The sequence below is a fragment of the Hyla sarda genome, chromosome 2, assembly GCF_029499605.1.
Source record: "Hyla sarda isolate aHylSar1 chromosome 2, aHylSar1.hap1, whole genome shotgun sequence".
NCBI classification, from domain to species: domain Eukaryota; kingdom Metazoa; phylum Chordata; class Amphibia; order Anura; family Hylidae; genus Hyla; species Hyla sarda.
The window spans coordinates 235,642,794-235,665,084 of record NC_079190.1 but is presented as its reverse complement, the minus strand read 5'-3'; the positions used below and the strand labels follow the sequence as shown (position 1 = coordinate 235,665,084).

General features: G+C 42.5%; 1 protein-coding gene across 5 annotated transcripts in view; it reads right to left on the bottom strand.

Annotated features, from left to right (window-relative positions):
* LOC130355880 (uncharacterized) overlaps positions 1-22,291 on the bottom strand; it is a 501,680-nt gene that overhangs the window by 90,555 nt on the left and 388,834 nt on the right. For all 5 annotated transcript variants that reach the window (XM_056556685.1, XM_056556690.1, XM_056556686.1 and 2 more), the window contains exon 27: positions 15,903-15,960. In XM_056556685.1, the coding sequence (XP_056412660.1) occupies positions 15,903-15,960 (58 nt within the window). The remainder of the gene's footprint in view (positions 1-15,902; positions 15,961-22,291) is intronic.

Genomic DNA, 22,291 nt, shown 5'->3' with positions numbered 1-22,291 from the left:
TATTTTATCAGATACGTCGATGACGTCCTATTGGTATGGGAGGGCACTGAGAAAGATTTGCAGGGCTTCGTCCAATACCTGAACGAAAAAAACGCTAATAATATGTTCTTCACCTATGCCTTTGGGGGCGACACCATCAACTTCCTAGACGTCACCCTTACTATTAAAGAAGGAGACCTCACAACTACAGGGTATAGAAAATACATTTCTAAGAATACATTACTCCACTATAATAGTTTGCATCCTAGTCATGTCAGAAGCAACATTCCCTATAGCCAATTCCTCAGAATCAAAAGGGTCAATAGTAATGAAGACACATATGTAAAACAGGCAGAAGAGTTAAAAGAAAGGCTCACTATGAGGGGTTACCCAATAAATATCATCGAAAAGGCATAAAGAAAGGCAGAAATTAAAAACAGGGATGAATTGCTAACCCCTAAACATCAAGGGAGGAAAAAACATCAAAAGAATAAAAAACACATTGTTTTTTCCTTTGCCAACTCCCCAATCAACCAGCTGATCAGGAAAAGTATATTTGATAACTGGTTTTATTTTGAAAATGATGAAGATTTGGAAGAGGAAGCAAAGGAAAAACATGTGATTACTTTCAGAAAATCTACTACCATAGGAGACATAATTAAAAACATAATAAAAAGTGCCAAGGTGAGGGTGACCGCTGGTTGACAAGAATGACACCAAAAGGAAATTTCCCTTGCAGGCATTGCAATTTTTGTAGATTTAACCTGTCTAAAAGAAACTTTCTCATAGGGGGTGTCAATATTTTTGCCAATCAGCTTATCACCTGTCAATCCACTCACATAGTGTATAGGCCGTCAAGGGAGGACTCTCTCTCAGGTCGTTCATGCATGCCCGCAACCTGTGCACAACCAGGTACTGCCCCCGGTGCCCCTATGTGGAGGAAACATCTTTGCACGTGTTTTGGCAGTGCCCCTTTGCACAGGGTCTGTTGGACGCCCTGGAACATGAACTCAGAGACTCTGTACCCAGGAGCTGCCTATCGTACCATTCGGTGCTTTACAGTCTGTTCCCTGGGACCCACGAGGCCATCCAGGAGGCCTGGCGCCTTATGAACTGTTTTAAGGAGGCAGTGCGGCTTGCCAGGAACCGCCTCGTGATCAACAGGGAGAACATGTCCGTCCGGGACTGCCGCAGGTTCATCAAGAGCCTGCTTAGAGACTATTCCATCTTGGACAGCCTGGCCGTTGATAAGGAAGAAGAGGAGTGAAGACCCCCCTCCTTCTCCCATGTCCCCTTGAAGATACAGCCCAGCAGTTTGGCCCTGTGATCCGCCCCCTCCCCACCCCCACATAGTCGCCCATTCCGCCCCCGCCCCACAGCCCACGGCCCTACCCCGATCACAGATTGTATTGTTTTGTTGTTCGATCTCTTGTGCTTTTCTATTACAGGATTGAGTGTTAGAGTAGCATGATGTGCGATGTATAGCTTAGGGAACCTTTGCTGTGTATTGTACTGTCATGCTTTGTGTGATTGTAATTTATTGTATGACTTGTAATGACTGAATGGACAATAAAGCTCTTTCAATAACCACACCCTTTGTTTTACAGTTTATGTGTGTTTTTATAGTCTTCTTATATGAACCGTCTCTACTTTCAACATCCAATATTGCTTTTTTCTCCTTAGTAATTTTACATCCCTTACAGGAACGGCATGGATGAAAGCCTGGTTTCTTGAAAAATATAGATTGATTCAAACTATTAGGGTCTTTGAGATTTTTTGTAGTGGGTGCTATTCTGTTGCCAATATTAGATGTTTTCCGAAAAATGAAGATGGGTGCCTTTGGTAATGTCTCGCCCACTACCCTATCTCCGCGCAAAATTTCCCAGTGTTTACGCACAATTTTACGAAAAGCAGAGCTTTAACTATTGTACGCTGTGATTATAGGAACCATCATTTTATCTTGTTTATTTTTATTTTTATTCTCTGTTTTGTCCTTGTCAACCAGTAGTAAATACTTATCTATTTCCTGGATCTGTTTGATTGTGTCCTCTAAAGTTTCCCTCTTATATCCTTTCTCAAGGAATTTTTCTTGTAGTTCCATGGCTTCCTTTTTGTATTCCTCAATTTGTGTACAATTTCTACGGCTACTATTTATAGTTTTATTATTAGAGCGCCGATACACATTTATATATATTGTATACAGATTTGTAAATTACTTCTATTAAAAAATCTTAATCCATTCAGTACTTATGAACTTCTGAAGTTAAGGTTGTTCTTTTCTGTCTAAGTGCTCTCTGATGACAAGTGTCTCGGGAAACGCCCAGTTTAGAAGCAAATCCCCATAGCAAACCTCTTCTAAACTGGGCATTTACCGAGACACATGTCATCAGAGAGCACTTAGACAGAAAAGAACAACCTTAACTTCAGAAGCTCATAAGTACTGAAAGGATTAAGATTTTTTAATAGAAGTAATTTACAAATCTGTTTAACTTTCTGGAGCCATTTGATATATAAAAAAAGTTTTTTCCTGGATAACCCATTTAAGCATTAATAACTCTGGGATGCTTTTACCTTTCATTCTTATTCCGAGACAGTTTTTTCGGGACATATTACACTTTATGTTAGTGGTAAAATTTAATCGATACTTGCATAATTTCTTGGTGAAAAATTTTCCAACATTTGATGGAAATACAATTTGTCTACTTAATGTTTGCATCATAAAGTTGACATGTTTTTACTTTCGGAAGACATCAGAGGGCTTCAAAATTTAGCAGCAATTTTCAAATTTTTCCCAAAATTTTCAAAATCGGAATTTTTCATGGACCAGTTCAGGTTTGAAGTGGATTTGAAGGGCTTTCTTATTAGAAATATCCCATAATTGACCCATTATAAAAACTGCACCCCTCAAAGTATTCAAAATGACGTTCAGTAAGTTTGTTAACCCTTTAGGTGTTTCACAGGAATAGCAGCAAAGTGAAGGAGAAAATTCAAAATCTTCATTTTTTAAATTTGCATGTTCTTATAGACCCAGTTTTAGAGTTTTTACAAGGGGTAAAAGGAGAAAATCCTCTCAAAAATTGTAACCCAATTTCTCTTGAGTAAGGAAATACCTCATATGTGTATGTCAAGTGTTCGGCGGGCGCAGTAGAGGGCTCAGAAAGGAAGGAGCAACAATGGGATTTTGGAGAGTGAGTTTTTCTGAAATTGTTTTTGGGGGGCATGTCGCATTTAGGAAGCCCCTATGGTGCCAGAACAGCAGAAAAAAACCAACATGGAATACCATTTTGGAAACTACACCCCTCAAGGCATGTAACAAGGGGTCCAGTGAGCCTTAACACTCCACAGGTGTTTGCCGACTTTTTGTTAAAGTCGGATGTGTAAATGAAAAAAAAGTTTTTTTCACTAAAGTGCATTTTTTTTCCAAAATTTACCATTTTTACAAAGGGTAATGGGAGAAAATGCCACCCAAAATGTGTAACCCCATCTCTACTGAGTATGGAAATACCCCATGTTAGGACGTTAAATGCTCTGCGGGCGAACTACAATGCTCAGAAGAGAAGGAGTCACATTTGGCTTTTGGAAAGCAAATTTTTCTGGAATTTTTTTGGGGGGCATGTTGCATTTAGGAAGCCCCCATGATGCCAGAACAGCAAAAAAAAAAAAAAAAAAAAAACCACATGGCATACTATTTTGGAAACTACACCCCTCAAGGAACGTAACAAGGGGTACAGGGAGCCTTAACACCTCACAGGTGTTTGACGACTTTTTGTTAAAGCTGGACGTGTAAATGAAAAAAAAAATTATTTTCACTACAATGCTGTTTTCCCCCCCAAAATTTTACATTTTTATAAGGGGTAATAGGAGTAAATTATACCCCAAAATTTGTAACCCCATTTCTTCTGAGTATGGAAATACCCCATGTGTGGTCGTCAAGTGCTCTGCTGGCGCACTACAATGCTCAAAAGAGAAGGAGCTTCATTGAGCTTTTGGAAAGAGAATTTGTTTGGAATGGAAGTCAGGGGCCATGTGCTTTTACAAAGCCCCCCATGGTGCCAGAACAGTGGACCCCCCCCCCCACATGTGACCCCATTCTGCAAACTACACCCCACACAGAATTTAATAAGGAGTGCTGTGAGTATTTACACCCCACTGGTGTTTGACAGATCTTTGGAACAGTGGGCTGTGCAAATGAAAAATTACATTTTTCATTTTCATGGACCACTGTTCCAAAAATCTGTCAGACACCTGTGGAGTGTAAATACTCAGTAGTAAATGCTCACTGTACCCCTAATTAAATTACGTAAGGGGTGTAGTTTCCAAAATCGGGTCACATGTGGGGGGGGGGCATTGTTCTGGCACTATGGGGCTTTGTAAACAAACGTGGCCTTCAATTTCGGACAAATATTCTCTTCAAAAGCCCAATGGCGCTCCCTCTCATAGAAACATAGAATGTGTCGGCAGATAAGAACCATTTGGCCTTTTATCTTTTATTTTTTTACACTAACAGGCTGGTGTAACCCCCAACTTTTCCTTTTCATAAGGGGTTAAAGGTGAAAAGGTCCCCCAAAATTTGTAGTGCAATTTCTCTCGAGTACGGAAATACCCCAAATGTGGCCCTAAACTGTTTCCTTGAAATACGACAGGGCTCCGAAGTGAGAGAGCGTCATGCGCGTTTGAGGACTAAATTAGGGATCGCATAGGGGTGGACATAGGGCTATTCTACGCCAGTGATTCCCAAACAGGGTGCCTCCAGCTGTTGCTAAACCCCTAGCATGCCTGGACAGTCAGTGGCTGTCCGGAAATGCTGGGAGTTGTTGTTTTGCAACAGCTGGAGGCTCCGTTTTGGAAACACTGCCACACAATACATTTTTCATTTTTACTGGGGGGCGGGGAGGTTGACTGTGCAAGGGGGTGTATATGTAGTGTTTTACCCTTTATTTTGTGTTAGTGTAGTGTAGTGTAGTGTAGTGTTTTTAGGTACATTCACACTGGCGAGTTACGGTGAGTTTCCCTCTAGGAGTTTGCGCTGCAGTGAAAGATTTGCCGCAGCTCAAACTTGAAGCAGGAAACTCACTGTAAACTCACCCGTGTCAATGTACCATGTGCATTCACATGGGGGGCCAAACCTCCAGCTGTTTCAAAACTACAACTCGCAGCATGTACTGACAGACCGTGCATGCTGGGAGTTGTACTTTTGCAACAGCTGGAGGCACACTGGTTGGAAAACCTTCAGTTAGGTTATGTTACCTAACTCAGTATTTTACCAACCAGTGTGCCTCCAGCTGTTGCAAAGCTACAACTCCCAGCATGTACTGATCGCCGAAGGTACAGGTACAGCTGGAGGTAAGCAACTACAACTCCCAGCATGCCGAGACAGCTGTTTGCTGTGTGGGCATGCTGTGAGTTGTAGTTTTGCAAGATCTAGGTGGCCACAGTTTAGAGACCACTGCACAGTGATCTCCAAACTGTAGCCCTTCAGCTGTTTCAAAACTACAAATCCCAACATGCCCACACAGCAAACAGCTGTCTGGGCATGCTGGGAGTTGTAGTTTTGCAACATCTGGAGGGCTACAGTTTAGAGACCACTGTATAGTGGTCTCAGACTGTAGCCCTCCAGATGTTGCTAAGCAACTGACCGGCTTCCGTAGGATCCAGGGAGCCGCATCGCCGTCCTCTTCTGCTGTCGATCGCAGCCCGCTGCCGCATCCGATGGGTAAGTGGACTTCGGTGTCGGTCCTCCTTGCTTTCTCCGTTCTTCCCCGCCTATTGTGGTTGGGCAGAATGGGGAAACTGAAAGTTTACATCCCCCTGCCCCCCGATCTGCTATTGGTCGTCGCTTCTAGACAACCAATAGCAGGGATAGGAGGGGTGGCACCCCTGCCACCTCACTCCTATCTCTTCAGGGGGATCGTGGGTGTCTTGGACAACCCCGATCCCCCTTATTTTCCGGGTCACCGGGTCACCATAGACCCGTATAACCCGGGATCAGCGCAAATCGCCGGTGTGATTCCTGCAATTTGCGGAGATCTCCCACATGGGGGAGGTCTGATGACCCTCCTGGGCATTTGCGCGGGGTGCCTGCTGATCGATATCACCGGGGACCGAAATTCCCACGGACGTACGCGTACGTCCTTAAGTACCAGGAAGCTAGAAATACACGTACGTCCTTGGTCCTTAAGTGGTTAACATGCATGGTTTGCCTTTATATCCTGTTTGTCTCTTCTCTCTCCCCTTCATTCTGTTTTCAGTTTTGACTCCTCCCCTCCTTCACTCTTGTCTTTTTGCTTCATCCTTCATCTCATCCACATGTGCCTGTTAGCTGCTCACAGCATGATCTTTTGACCTATCCATTTGTTCATCGATGTATGATCTGCACAGTTTGGAATAAACTTCATCACAATCTACAAGGTGTCTTTTGGATTGAGTCACTGTCAGCCAATTCAACTAAGATTGAGGTTACTGCTATCTCTTCACAAACTGTAAGTTTTAGAGATCACACTTTCAATGCTTAGACTGGAGAGGCAGAACAGTCAAAAGATCAGTGAAGAGATCTTAGAAGATGAGCCAAATATCTCAAAGGTACGCAAGAGCGCATCATACTATACGATAGGAAAGCATTTGTCTTCCGGGATGACAACATTGGTGACACAGTGTTTGAAGTGACCAGAAGAGACAATGGCCCTGATTTATCAATCTGTCTGAGACAGAAATTGGAGTGATTTTCCCAAGTAACCAATCACAGCTCATGTTTTATATCTTAAGGAGCTCTGGTAAAATGAAAGCTGAGCCGTGATTGTTTGCTTGGGAAAATCACTTCAGTTTCTGTCTCAGACAGATTGATAAATCAAGGCCAATGAGTTAGCAGACACGACGGAAGACAAGGAATTCTTGAGAACCATGAGCAAAGAGTTCTGCCAAGATGATTCCAACAGCTGGGTGGCACCGCTACCGTTTTGCACCCCAAGGAAGAGGATTCATAACAATAGACAATATGCAGATTCATGGTTTATCTCTTTAGAGCGCAACCTGAACCAGAAACCGGAGAGGAAGAAGCATTTTGTCGACTTTATGCAGAAGGCATTTGAGAGCCTGCATCCCCCTTACACAAGGAGAGGAATGCTGGTACTTACCGTGTTTTGGTGTCTACCATCCTTGCAAGCCTGACCAGATTAGGGTGGTCTTTGACTCAAGTGCTCGTTACAAAGGCGCTTCTCTAAATGACAATCTTCTCACTGGGCCTAACCTGAACAACAACCTCCTAGGAGTCTTACTCCACTTTAGACAAGAACCAATTGCCATTATGGGCGACATTCAATAAATGTTTCATTGTTTCATCGCCCATGAAGACAATAGAAACTTCTTTAGGTTCCGATGGTACAGCAATAATTATTTTAATGACGAGGTTATAGACTATCAGATGAAAGTACACATTTTTGGTAATAGTCCCTCCCCTGCTGTTGCCATTTATGGACTTAGGAAAACAGTCCAAGAAGGCGAACAAGAGTTCGGGTCTGATGCATGTCAGTTTGTGGAAAGTAACTTCTACATAGAAGACGGTCTTAAGTCTCTACCTACGGAGGAAGAAGCCATCGACCTTCTCACCAGAACTCAGAACATGCTCGCTACTGCCAACCTCTGACTACACAACATCATCTCCAACAGCAATGAGGCTGACAGCATTTCCTTCTGATGATCATGCCATCAATGCTAAGGAATTTCAACTAAGGTCTGACCTTACCCTCACTCAACGCAGCCTTGGATTGCTATGGGATGTTAAACAAGACGTGTTCACATTTCAAACATCAATCTGTGACAAGCCCTTCACAAAACGCAGAGTACTGTCTGCAGTAAACAGTATCTGCGATCCCTTGGGATTTATAGCACCCTTTACTATACAGGGCAAGATATTATTCAGACAACTTACTTCAGAGAACAATGACTGGGATACCCCTTTACCCAAAGAGTAACAGCAAAGGTGGGAATCCTGGAAGCAAAATTGTGCTAGGATACATACACAATCAAACAAGACAGTTCCATGTGTATGTCGGCAATCCAGTGGAACGCATTAGGAAATTCTCCATTCCAGCACAATGGTGCTATGTGCCCACTGATCTTAACCCTGCCGACCTAGGCAGTTGTGTTTTACCTGCTGCTGCTTTTCTGGATACATCGTGGATATCTCCACCAGTACTCTTGAATGAGAACTTCTTCTCAAACACTGTAAAGTCTACCTTTGAACTTATCTATCCGGAGTCCGATAACTAAATCAAGACTACTGCAGTTACACTTAATACCTCTGTAGAGGTAAAGGTAAAATTAAAATCTCACCGTTTTGAACATTTTTGCAAGTGGTCTTCTGCCGTACGAGTCATTGCATGTCTTATTCACGTTGCTTATCACTTTGCAAACAGAGGTGACAATAATCAAGAGTGTCAGAAGTGGCACATCTGTAAAGGGCCCCCACAATTGCAGAGGTTGCTAAAGCCGAAAGACTCATCATCCAATGTTTCCAACATGAAGTATATTCACAAATGATTCACAACATGTCAAAGGGACTCAACCCATCAAAAGATAGTCCTCTTTACCAGTTGAATCCAATAATTGATCAGAACAAACTACTCCGAGTTGGTGGTCGCACAGCAAGGTCCAATATGACCAGTGAGCAAAAGCCCCTCATCATTCCAGGACGTCACCACATTACTCCTCTGCTAGTCAGACAGTACCATGAGCAAGTGCAACACCAAGGCCATCACTTCACAGAGGGAGCAGTAAGGTCTGCAGGTTTCTGGATAATTGGAATGAAGAGATGTATATCATCCATACTCCATAAATGCGTCAAGTACCAAAGACTAAGAGGAAAATATCTAAATGAACAGATGTCAGAGCTTCCAACAGACAGATTAAGCACTGAACCACCTTTTACCAATGTCAGTTTAGACATTTTCGGTCCCTGGACCGTTGTTACACGTAAGACTCGTGGCTGAGTCATCAACAATAAACTTTGGGCTGTGCTACTTACTTGTTTAAGGATTGTGCAGTGCATATCAAAGTTATAGAATCAATGCACTCTTCTTGCTTTATTAATGCCTTCAGAAGATTTGTCTCCATACGTGGACCTGTAAAGTTACTTAGATCCGACTCCGGGACAAATTTTACAGGAGAAGAGAAGATAGATAACTTCTTCAATGACAACAAGTGTAAATGGGAATTCAACTCGCCACATTCCTCACATATGGGTGGCTCTTGGGAACGCATGATTGGGATTTCTAGGAAAATCCTGGACTCTATGTTGCTAGACCAAAAATCTTCCCAGCTCGCACATGAAGTCTTGGTCACCTTCCTTGCATAGGTTTTAGCAATAATTAATGCAAGACCACTTGTTCCTGTCTCCTCAAACCCAGAGTCTCCAGTATTGCTAACTCCATCCACTCCCCTAACTCAAAAGATCGGAGTAGCCACTATTCCTCCTCAGGACTTCGATTGTCAAAATGTTTAAAAATACCAATGGAATTGGATCCAACATCTTGCTAATGCATTTTGGAGCCGTTGGAAGATGGAGTACCTTTGCAATCTTCAAAGTTGAAGAAAATGGCAATTCAGCAAACTCGACCTGCAAGCCAGGGACATAGTTCTCCTGAAAGAAAGGAATGCTCATCATAACAATTGGCCTAGTGGTCTTATTACAAGGACTAGTCCAAGTAATGATGGCAAGGTGCGTAAAGTAGAAGTTAAAGTAATAAAAGAAGGTTCTGAAAGACACTACTTCTGACCCATAAACGAGCTGGTCCTGCTTCTGCCTAAACAGGAAGATGAACCCCTTACACCGACCTGATGAGGAGAGAGATGTTCCAGAAGAAGAATTATCTATTATACATGGACTTAACTAAAGTTTATTATTGTTATTAGAAATCATAGATTTCGACGGGGAGTGTTATGTTACATATGCATGGTTTGCCTTTTTTATTGTGTGTCCCTTCTCTCTCCCCTTCATTCTGTTCTCAGTTTTGACTCCTCCCTCCACTCTTGTCTTTTTGCTTCATCCTTCATCTCATCCATATGTGCCTGTTAGCTGCTCACAGCATGATCTTTTGACCTATCCATTTGTTCATCGGTGTATGATCTGCACAGTTTGGAATAAACGTCATCATAATGTACAAGGTGTCTTTTGGATCGAGTCACTGTCAGCCAATTCAACTTAGATTGAGGTTACTGCTATCTCTGCACAAACTGTAAGTTTCAGAGATCACACTTTCAATGCGTAGACTGGAGAGGTAGAACAATAGTGTTCTAGGATTAAACAAGGGAATCTAGGTTAAGAATAATGATCTATTTGTACCCAGGACTGTATCTATAACAAGGGGGCATCCTTTACGTTTAGAGGAAAGAAGGTTTCTACACCAGCACAGACGGGGATTCTTTACTGTAAGAGCAGTGAGACTGTGGACTTCTCTGCCTGAGGAGGTGGTCATGGTTAACTCGGTAAAAGAATTTTAAAGGGGTCTGGATGCATTTTTGGAGAATATTAACATTACAGGTTATGGATACTAGATCTATAGGGACAGAAGGTTGGTCCAGGGATCTATTCTTATTGCCATATTTGGAGTCGGGAAGAAATTTTTACCTCGAGTATGGCTGCATTCACATCTCGGTTTTCACAAAACTGGATACGGGTCAAAAATGAGCCGACCGGAGTCCCCGTTTGTCTCCGGTCGGCTCATTAAAGTGAATGGAGTTCAGCGCTGGTCCGGCTGGGGTACGGGAGCGCAAGGTTTGCCCCTCCCCCAGCCGGATCCAGCACCCGTAATGTAAAACCAAGATGTGAATGCAGCCTATGAGGGTTTTTTGCCTTCCTCTGGATCAACTCAGTAGGGACTCATTAGGGTTATAGGATGAACTTGATGGACTCTGGTCTTTTTTTCAATCTTATGAACTATGTTACTATGTAATAAAACTAAGAAAAAGGGAGAGGAGTGGAAGGAAGGAATGGGGGTATGATTTCGAAACCAATCTTCAGTATGTCAAAGTAAAGTGTTCTAGTTACAGAAAACACATTACCAGCAAGAATCATAGACATCAAAGTGAACATATATATAGTTCCCCTGCAGGTGTGTGAAGGTAAATGCCCTCAATGTGACTGGTGAGCAGGAATGATTTTCTCCTAAAGGCAAGAGACACAGAGGAGCTCAGAGGGGTACAGACTTTAGCAGTGGCATACATGCTGCTTTAGTACCTTAGTAGGGGCCTGCACAGCTCTTAGAGTATATAATGAGGGTGCGGGTCGGGACCCCCATACCTCCCCTGGGTTACCCCCTTCCCCCCTTACCGTGTGCTTCATCCCTTAGGTGACAACCTCCCCCTCTTACTATGTGCTCCTTCCCCTGTTTGTGACCCCTTCCCCCCTTACTCTATGCTCCATCCCCTGGGTGACCCCCTTTCCCCCTTACTGTGTGCTCCATCCCCTGGGTTGGGTAACCCCCTTACTGTGTGCTCTATCCCAAGGGTTGGGTGACACCCTTACTGTGTGCTTAATCCCTAGAGTGACGCCCTCTTTCCCACCTTACTATGTGCTCCATCTCCTGGGTGACCCCTTTCCCCCACCTTACTGTGTGCTCCATTACCTTGTGACCCCTCCCTGCTCTTACTGTATGCTCCATCCCCTGGGTATCCACCTTTTCCTCTTATCTTCCCTTACTGTATACTGTACTATATGCTTCATCCACTGGATGATTCCTTACTGTGTGCTCCATCCCCTGGGTAACCCCTTCCCCATTCCTTAAATAATTGTGCCCCTTTTCCTTGAGCCCCTGTCTCTCAAAATGTCTGTGCAAGTCACTGATTATGAAACTTGCGAAAATTACTTGTGAAGGCACTTGGTTGCAACAGATCTTTGTCAAGGGTTTCACAGTAAAGGGGGTGAATGCATAAGCACTCAACACTTTTAACATTTTTGTTTGTAAATCATTTTGAAATCCATGTATTAATTCCAGGGCTGTAGCTCCCATAAGGCGACTGAGGCAATCGCCTCAGGCGTGCTGCTGCAAGGGGGCGCATTGGCCAGAGATGTCCGGCACACATTACACTAGGCAGTGATTTTCAATTTGGGTGCCCCGGCAGGGGTGCTAGGACACTCCGATAGTTAAAGATGACGCAACATTTTCTACCGCACCAGGTGACACCAACCCTAGCATCGCCACTGCTCATACTCAGTATCCTCTGCGTTCTGTAAGCAATGCCTTATTTTATGCAAAATACTCTGATAGTGCCCTTCCCTAGACTAGACTCTGGATCCGCCACTGGCTTTAGGTACTGCACATCCACCCTTCTGTCACCCCTTTACATCCCTTGTTACCCCTCTGTCACACCTCTGATACACCTCTATGTCACCCCTGTACACCCCTATGTCACCCCTCTACACCCCTCATTACTTCTCTGTCACCCTGCACACCCCTCTGTCACCCCTCCTTACCCCTATGTCACCGCTGTAGACCTGTGTGTCCCCAAGTACACCCTTCTGTCTCCCCTGTACACCCCAGTCTCCCATGTACACCCCTCTATCACCTCTCTACACCCATGTCCCCCATGTACACCCCTCTGTCACCCATGTACACCCACCCTTGTGTCACTCCTGTACAGCTATACACCACTGTACTCCTCTACACCTGTAAAAGAAAGGCTAGAGGCATTTTGTGTGGGTGAGGCTGGAGGCATTGTGTGTGTGGGAGGCTGGAGGCATTTGGGTAAGGCAGGAGTCATGGGCCCTCATTTATTATTGCAAACCCGACAAATTTTGTGCGCCAAAAATTCAGCCATTTTACTGAGAAACCTGAAAAAGGGGCGTGGACATAGGGGACATGGGGTATGATCACCGAAAAGGGGCGTGTTCCCGACATTTTCACACAAAAAAAAACATATTTACTAAGGTTTCCACAGAAAATGTGGTGGATTTGAGCTGAGGAAAACCCCCCAGATCAGAGCATGTGTAAAAAAAGCAAAGTGTAGGGAAAAGTGCAAAATGTAGGGAAACCTTAGTAAATACCGTGGAAAAAAATTGTAGGGAATTAAAACCCACAAAGAAACCTACACTACACTGTTAGTAAATCAGGGCAATTGTGCGTTTGTGTGAGGTGTGGCTGGAGGCATTGTGTGAGGCTTGAAACATTGTGTGTTGTAGGGAGGCTCGTGGCATTTGTATGGGAGGGAATGGGTGCATTTGTGGAGAAAAGGGGAGGATAATGCTGGAAAAGTGCAGAGCCTAATGTGTATGTGTTGCAGGTTCTGTGCTAAAGAGTTTTGGCTGGAAGTAATCATCTTGATACCCTGCACTAGATAGGGAAGACATGAACAAGAGAACGACTCCAATCAGAGAAGACGTCATTTGTGAGTCGCTGCATATAGCAATACTGTAATCTACATAGCCAACATATAAAAAAATTATTTGGTAGGGGTGCCCTGCAAAAATATAATTTCCGAGGGGTGCCTTGAGTTGAAATGTGTTGGTCTATTACCTAAAATTGCAATGAAATAGACTTGAATCTGTGGTTTTACCATCACAAATGAAGAAAAGTAAAAGTGGAGTCATGTCTATCTCTCAGGCTCCACTTTGATATTTTTCCTAGATTATTCCCCATCTTCTCCCAGTTTCCTAATCACATACCTTGCCTTGTTGCCTTAACAAGAGTCTGTTAAAAGTCCCTAAAATGTCAAACAAGATATGTAAAAGGCTAACATATTTCTTTATTCTTTATGTCATTCCTGACTCCACATGAAAAATGAAAGGGTTTAGAAATATGCCTACTAGGAATTTGTTTTAGGGCTAAATTGGGGAGTGATTTTAAAGGAATCTAGATGCAGGCAATCTCTAGGTTACCAGCCTCAGAGAAGTCTCCCTTAGCAACAGCCACATTGGGAAGCATAGTAATGCTTTGATCTCCAATGCTAATTTTTCTCCTCAATGTCCTGGTCATTTGCCAAAATCCCAGTATCCCATCTTACACCACTGCTTTAGCATATTGTATACAGTGAATAGGTGGTCTTTATGTCTACCGGACAGGCTAGGGACACAGCCACTAGTACCATAAATATCCTACGCTACTTTTTCTCCTTCTTTATACCTCTCTATCCGTTCTCCTCTCACTGATGCTAAAAAAGATTTTTACTATATGGATTGGTGGTCTCTGTCCCATATGTTACACCTCATTGTTCAAGGCCTCATTATATTATGCTGGATAAACAGCCTTTACTTCCACCCCTCCAAAGTAGCCAATGTTCATGGGATACTCTCTGCTTACTTCCCTATTACATATGGTAGCCTTCAAGCATCCTGTCCAGTCTCATTTTTATACTCAGTCTAGAACTTCTTTTTCACTGCCTACAACAAGACTCAAATATCGAATGTCAAATATCCACTGACTATCCAGTGAGGCCAAGGCTTTTGGAGGCTAGACTAGTGTCAAGGAAGTACAGGGATTGGACCGCAGAGGAGTGGCGTTTTTATCTGTGACTGAGCCCCTTTCAAATTGTTTGGGAAATCTGAAAGAATGATCAATGTCGAGGAAACGTCCTAGAATTTAATCCCATTGAGAACTTGTGGTCAATACTCAAAAAACATGTGGACAAACAAAAACACTGAAATCTTTATAAACTCTGAGTTCTGAATAGGCAACAATGCTATCAGTTATAATTTAGCCTAGAAGCTGATATCCAGCATGCCAGAAGTCTTAACAAAGAAGGGTCAACACCTTAAATATTCAATCTTCGCATAAACTTGATGTATTTTGTCAATAAAAGTTTAAAAACGTATTTTTAATAACTGTATTTCAGTATACCATAGAAACATTTGACTAAAAGATCTAAAATCACTGAAGCAGCAGACTGTGTGAAAACCAAAATCTCACTCTGATCCCTGTAGTAGAAATACAAATGGACAGCCACAAATAACAACATTTATATACTTATATACAGTGCATTTCATGACCATGACACTGCAGGCACCCTATAACCAACCTAAAATATAGAAGAGACAAAATGACGATTCCATTCCACTACTCCAGGTGGCCTGCAAGTCTTACTGCAAAAGTATTACTCTTTTTCTAGCGGAAAGAATTGTTTGGAGTCAAAATTCTTAGTTCCATGTTGCTTTGATGATGTAACCCACAAAATAACAATAGCTTATTTAACCCCTTAAAGACACAGCCCATTTGCCCCATTTCACCTATAGATGCTGCGCATTGATCGTGATCGCTGCTGTCCGCCATTATCAGTGAGGCCCTGGTAGCTGATAGCACTAGAGCTCACCTGATATGTAGGGAGTGCAGCTCCTGAGCTTGCTTCATAGCCACGCTGTTAATGTACAGCGATGGGCGCAAAGTTGCTTGCTGCAGCGACATACATTTACGCCGCATGTCCTTAAAGTGTACCTGTCGTCAACAAAAATGTTTTATATAATGTAGATAATACCATTTTATGTGTATTTGTAATATACATTGGTTATAAATTATTTTTGGGTGAAAAAAATTGTGTCTCTGCAGTTATTGCCTGTGTGTCTCTATGAGGAGTCCAAAAACAGGAAGTGAAGGCGGGACAAGCAGGGATCTGTACAGACTCCTGGCTTGTCAATCACCCTGATGTATGAGCCAGGAACATGTTATAGAGCCTCAGTGCACACAGTCCTGCTTTTTCTTACTGCACAGAGCCCTGCTTGTCCACCCCTACTTTTTGTATTTGGACTCCACAGAGAGACACACAGAAAATAGCTGCAGGGACAAAAATATACACATTTTTTAACCATTGTATATTACAAATATACATATAATGGTATTATCTACATTGTATAAAAAGTTTTTGTTCACGACAGGTACACTTTAAGGGGTTAAGAAACAATCACCTATGTTAAAACAGTTTAATCAAGATCCGCAAAAACTTACAGCATTAGGAAGACCTGTAAACAGAGGAGAACTGTGGATGCCACTGTTCACATAGTACCTGGAAGAGAAAGACATAATCAGTAAAATGAATATTACCTACACAAAGGCCACATATATAAAACAGTTAATCACATATCATACGATATAATCAGTATTATTTAATATATAAGTGTAGAAGTTATCATTTGACACTGCCAAAACAAAAAGGACTCAGTTTTTCATAGTCAATCAGGCCATGCACACAGTGTTTAGACAAAAGAATTTTAACTGTGAAAGAAATTAATACTGCCAACCTTCACATTAACATGCATATTAATCCCTATGGATGTGGGAGGTATGAGCACCTGCCACACAATTCTGACACTGCTTCTTCTCTCGGGAAAATGATAGAAACAGGCAGGAAAAATCATACCTGCCCAATTCATTTTCCTTCAAAGAGCAGATGCTCAGTAATTATAGGGAGATCAGACTGTAAAGTGTAGCTCTCACGTTGATCTACTTTGCATAAAATGTTATCAAATTGTTTAAATAGTAATCTGCTGACATAATGCTATGGCCAGATAGCATTATGCTCTCATTATCTGGGTGAGCATTCTCAATCAGCTCCAGTCTTGCATAGGAAATCCATATTCCCTTCGGTCATTTGAGAGATTATAGATTAATGACTTTTTAAAGACTAAATATCAACAGAGACTTTGGGGAAAAAAAGTCTGAGTTAATTCTGAGAGGCTGTATGTAGATTGTAACCCCATGTATTTGGTTTGCTCTAAAAGTAGCAATAACTGCAAAATATTTTACATTTTCATTAAAATAGTTTAAAGGGGTTGTCCAACGAAAAAATGTAATTAAAGGGGGTACACCAAGAAGTTTTTTTTAATCAACTGGTGGCAAAAAGTTATATCGATTAGTAAATTGCCTCTGTTTAACCCCTTAAGGACCAAGGGTTTTTCCGTTTTTGCATTTTCGTTTTTTGCTCCTTGCCTTTAAAAAATCATAACTCTTTAAATTTTGCACCTAAAAATCCATATGAGGGCTTATTTTTTGCGCCACCAATTCTAATTTGTAATGACGTCAATCATTTTGCCCAAAAATCTACGGTGAAACGGAAAAAAAAAATCATTGTGCGACAAAATTGAAAAAAAACCCGCAGTTTTGTAACTTTTGGGGGCTTCCGTTTCTACGTAGTACATTTTTCGGTAAAAATGACACCTTATCTTTATTCTGTAGGTCGATACGATTAAAATGATACCCTACTTATACAGGTTTGATTTTGTCAGACTTCTGGAAAAAATCATAACTACATGCAGGAAAATTAATACGTTTAAAATTGTCATCTTCTGACCCATATAACTTTTTATTTTTCCGTGTATGGGGTGGTATGAGGGCTCATTTGTTGCGCCGTGATCTGAAGTTTTTAACGGTACCATTTTTGCATTGATAGGACTTATTGATCGCTTTTTATTCATTTTTAAATGATATAAAAAGTGACCAAAAATGCACTATTTTGGATTTTGGAATTTGTTTGCGCGGTTTAATTAATGATATATTTTTATAATTCGGACATTTCCAAACGTGATGATACCATATATGCTTATTTTTATTTACACTGTGTTTTTTTTTTATTGGAAAAGGGGGGTGATTCCAACTTTTAATAGGGGAGGAGTTAAATGATCTTTATTCACTCTTTTTTTTCACTTTTTTTTTGCAGTGTTATAGGTCCCATAGGGGGCTATAACACTGCACATACTGATCTTCATTATTGATCACTGGTTTCTCATAGGAAACCAGTGATCAACGATTCTGACGCATGACTGCTCATGCCTGGATCTCAGGCACTGAGCAGTCATTCGGCGATCGGACAGCGAGGAGACAGGAAGGGGCCCTCCCGCTGTCCTGTAAACTGGTCGGGATGCCGCGATTAGCCGCGGCTATCCCGAACAGCCCAACTGAGCTAGCCGGCAACTTTCACTTTCGCTTTTAGCCGCGCGGCTCAGCTCTGAGCGCGCGGCTAAAGGGTTAATAGCGTGTGGCGTCGCGATCGGCGCTGCGCGCTATTAGAGGCAGGTCCCGGCTTCCCTATGACGCCGGGGCCCGCCGTGATATGACGCGGGGTTACTGTGTAACCCTGCGTTATATCAGGAGAGCAGGACCAAGGACGTACCGGTACGTCCTTGGTTCTTAAGGGGTTAAAAATCTTAATCCTTCCAGTACTTATCAGTTGCTGTATGCCCGAGAGAAAATTGTGTAGTTCTTTCCAGTCTGACCACAGTGCTTTCTGCTTCCACCTCTGTCCGTGTCAGGAACTGTCCACAGCATGAGAAAACCCCCAAAGCAAAACTCTCCTTCTAAAGACAGTACCTGACACGGACAGAGGTGTCAGCAGAGAGCATTGTGGCCAGAATGGAAAGAATCACATAACTTTACCTGGAGCAGCTGATAAGTACTGGAAGGTTTAACATTTTAAATTTGTAAATCACTTCTATTTAACAGTTTACATAGAAGTAATTTACAAATCTGTATTTTCTCCGGAGTACCCCTTTAATCAGTGAACCCAGGCTGCATACTAAAACAAAAAAAAAAGCTTTTATACACCTCCCTCGCATCCTCTGGTACAGCACCCAGTCTCGACTGTCACAGCACTCCTCAACCAATCATTGACTGAGGAAGGACATTGCTGTGGTCAGTGATTGGCTGGGTGGCAATGTGACGTAGCGTCTACAACTTCGTGAAGTGCTGTGGTGGCTGAAACAGGGCGTTGATACCGGAAGCTACAAGGGATTGAGGGGGTGAGTTTTATTATGCAGTCTGGACACAAAGGTTGAATAAAAATTTTCATTGGACAACCCTTTTAATCACATCTAGTGGCATTCACTAGACTAGACACTGATTTCGCATTGTAGTACACTGTATTCATTTTTTTTTTGTATAGTTATGTGATTTTGATGTTTGTTCCTTCTGTACTGGCAAATGGATAAATCCATCTGGTAAACTGTAGAAAACAGATTTCTGTCTCTCTAGTACAGGTGTTTATTATCAGGCTGGCATATGGACAAAAACTACTACCACTGTTTATTCTGTAAAATGATGAAAATTTCAATCAAAATGACCTGCTAAGATATCAATATTCTCAGAAAAAAATCACAGATGTGTGTATTTTGTTTTAACACACATTGGGAAAAAAAAACTAATTTTTGTGACCTGAACAGTTGACACCCCTGGTGTGGAGGAAGCGCTATCTATGACATGTTAATGCAGACTGCAATTTTTTTTCAAATCAGCAAAGCATATAAATCAGTGCAAAAAATGGTAATAGCATTTTCTGACCAAATAGGGCCACATGTTTCTCAACACAAAAGTATTAGTGACAAATTCTAGGTACAACGTGGCATGGATTGCAAGCTTTGTTTTTTCCCACAAAGAAAACTATGTATAGGCATACATTATTATTGATATTCTTAGTTCTTCTTGTCATGTTGGAATGAATAAATACAGGGCCTTTATCATGGGGTGAATACAGTGATCCCCTGACCTGCGATGGCCCCGACATACGATAATTTCAACATACTGAGAGGCCATCGCATGTTGAAGGCAGCATCAACATACGATGCTTTTGTATCGGGGCTAGAGATGAGCGAATCGAAGTTGACGAACCCGAATTCGTTACGAATTTCATGAAAAATTCGATTCGCAACGAATACGAATATCGCCGCGATTCTATCACGCAAATCACTTCATTAAACTCCATTTTACAGTGTTCCAGGCTATTGGAGACCTAAGATGGCCGATCCACATGTGAGTACATGGGGCAGGGGATTATGGGAGGGCGGGAATGAAGGTAGGCGGGCTGACCCTGAATCACATGTGAGATGCAGCCTATCAGTGTTCACTGACCCCTGTGATGTCACAGCCCCTATATAATCGGCGGCCATCTTGCCTCTCTTCATTTCATCTATGCACTCAGATGGAGAGGACGGGACTGTGTGTGTGTGAATAGCTCATACCACAGCGTTACACTGCAACTGCTAGTCACATCAGCATTAGGGAAAGACAAGAGTGCAGAGTGCTGTGCTGTTACACTGAGAAGGATCATTGATAGCTAAACCTCCTATTCACGTTATTGAGCATTGCAGCAGAGAGGGGCAGATAGCTGTCAGCTGCCTCATACAGATCTCCAAGCTGCCTGAACTTTCTGAAGCATCTTATCTCCTCATTTTTCAGCCCAATTGAGTTTATTTTTATTTGCTCCACAAATCTTCTGCTGCTCAGAATTGTGTGACAGAGTGCAATTTAGGGTTTAATCCCTAGATTTTTGTTTGTGGTGCTGCACTGTTGGATCCTGCTGCTGTTCAGAAAAAAGTCATATTAGTGTGGACTTTAGTGCCTTTTTACCATTTTTCACCTGTTACTCTGTCTCTGTGCTAAATTCAGTGTTATACCACACGTTATACACCTGCCGGTGTATGAAAGAAAAAAAAAAGTTTTTCCTGCGTACAAATACGCTTAACAGTGGCCTTATCATTGCAAAGGGCCTAAATACAAGCAAATAGCGTACCATATACTACCTTTTTTTCTGTCTCTGTGCTAAATTCAGTGTTCTACCACACGTTATACACCTGCCAGTGTATTAAAGAAAAAAAAAGTTTTTCCTGCGTACAAATACGCTTAACAGTGGCCTTACCATTGCAAAGGGCCTAAATACAAGGAAATAGCGTACCATATACTACCTTTTTTTCTGTCTCTGTGCTAAATTCAGTGTTATACCACATGTTATACACCTGCCGGTGTATGAAAGAAAAAAAAAAGTTTTTCCTGCGTACAAATACGCTGAACAGTGGCCTTATCATTGCAAAGGGCCTACATACAAGCAAATAGCGTACCATATACCACCTTTTTTTCTGTCTCTGTGCTAAATTCAGTGTTATACCACACATTATACACCTGCCGGTGTATTAAAGAAAAAAAAAGTTTTTCCTGCGTACAAATACGCTTAACAGTGCGCTCATCATTGCAAAGGGCCTACATACAACCAAGTAGTGTACTATTTAGTTCCTGTATTTCTGTCTCGGTGCTAAATTCAGTGCTATTCCACACACTAGTATACACTGGCTGGTGTATACAACAAAAAAAAGAGTTTTTTTCTGCATATAAATACACTTAACAGTGCGCTCATCATTGCAAAGGGCATACATAGAACCAAGTAGTGTACTATTTACTACCTGTTATTCTGTCTCGGTGCTAAATTCAGTGCTATTCCACACATTAGTATACACCTGCTGGTGGATTTAAAAAAAATAAAAAAAAAGTGTTTTTTTCTGCGTAGAAATACGCATACCAGTGCGCTCATCATTGCAAAGGGCATACATACAACAAAGGAGTGTACAATTTAGTAACTGTTATTCTGTCTAGGGCCTATATACTTTGAAAGGACAGCCGTAAGTAATCGCCTGCTGCTGTTCTATACCCTCATAAACGCACTAAGTATGTCAGGCAGGGAAGTGCCAGGACGTGCACAGAGAAGGGGCAGAGGCCTACATACATCAGGCAGAGTTGGCAGCAGACTTGGACCGAGTGGCAGCAGGAGTCGCAGCAATAGGCCAGAGCTCCCGTTAACACCCAGCGGTCGTGTCGTCGACCCATCTCTCCTCGTCAACTGGTTTGCACACTCATCCCCATCATCACAAGCAACATGTGACAACCCCAGTCAAGAGTCGGTGGGTTCCTCAGACACAACCCTCAGTTGGCATGGCCCGGGAGCAGTCCCCGTAATCCCATTGCCTTTGTCCTATGCTGTTCCCTCTCCCAAAGTAGTATCTCATGCTTTGGGTTCAGCTCCACTATTTACTGAGGACGATCCAATAGAGGACAGTCAGCAGCTAATGGGCAGCCAAGAATGTGAGGAGTCATGCGTCGCTTGCTCCGCAAGGCGGGCAAGTAGTGATGCGGAGAGTGACGTGGGAGGTGGTGTTTCAATTGTTCAGGGTCCTGAGGCAGACACTGTTGTGGAACACGAGGAGGACATCAGTGACGTGCACACATCTTTTGATGATGATGAAGCCGATGATGAGCCCACCAGAGTCTCCCCCATATAAGCCCTGGGTGGAGCCTCTCTTTTCTCTTCTTTTTAAGTCTTTGCTGAGTTGCAGAAAGGTCAAGTCCTAGGTGTCTGTCCGAAGTCCTAAAGAGGCCTAAAGTCTACCACACAGCAACGAATCCTAAAGTCCAGTACCCCACAGGTCAAGTCAAAGCCTGGTAAGCTACAGAGGGGGTGAAGTCAGTCATAGTCTGCCATAGTCAAGTCAGTCCAAGTCAATCTGTCTTCAGTCAGTGTGGCTCTGCAACAAATTGTCCCAGTCCACCATAAGTCCCAGTGAGTGCAGAGGTCTCTGAAG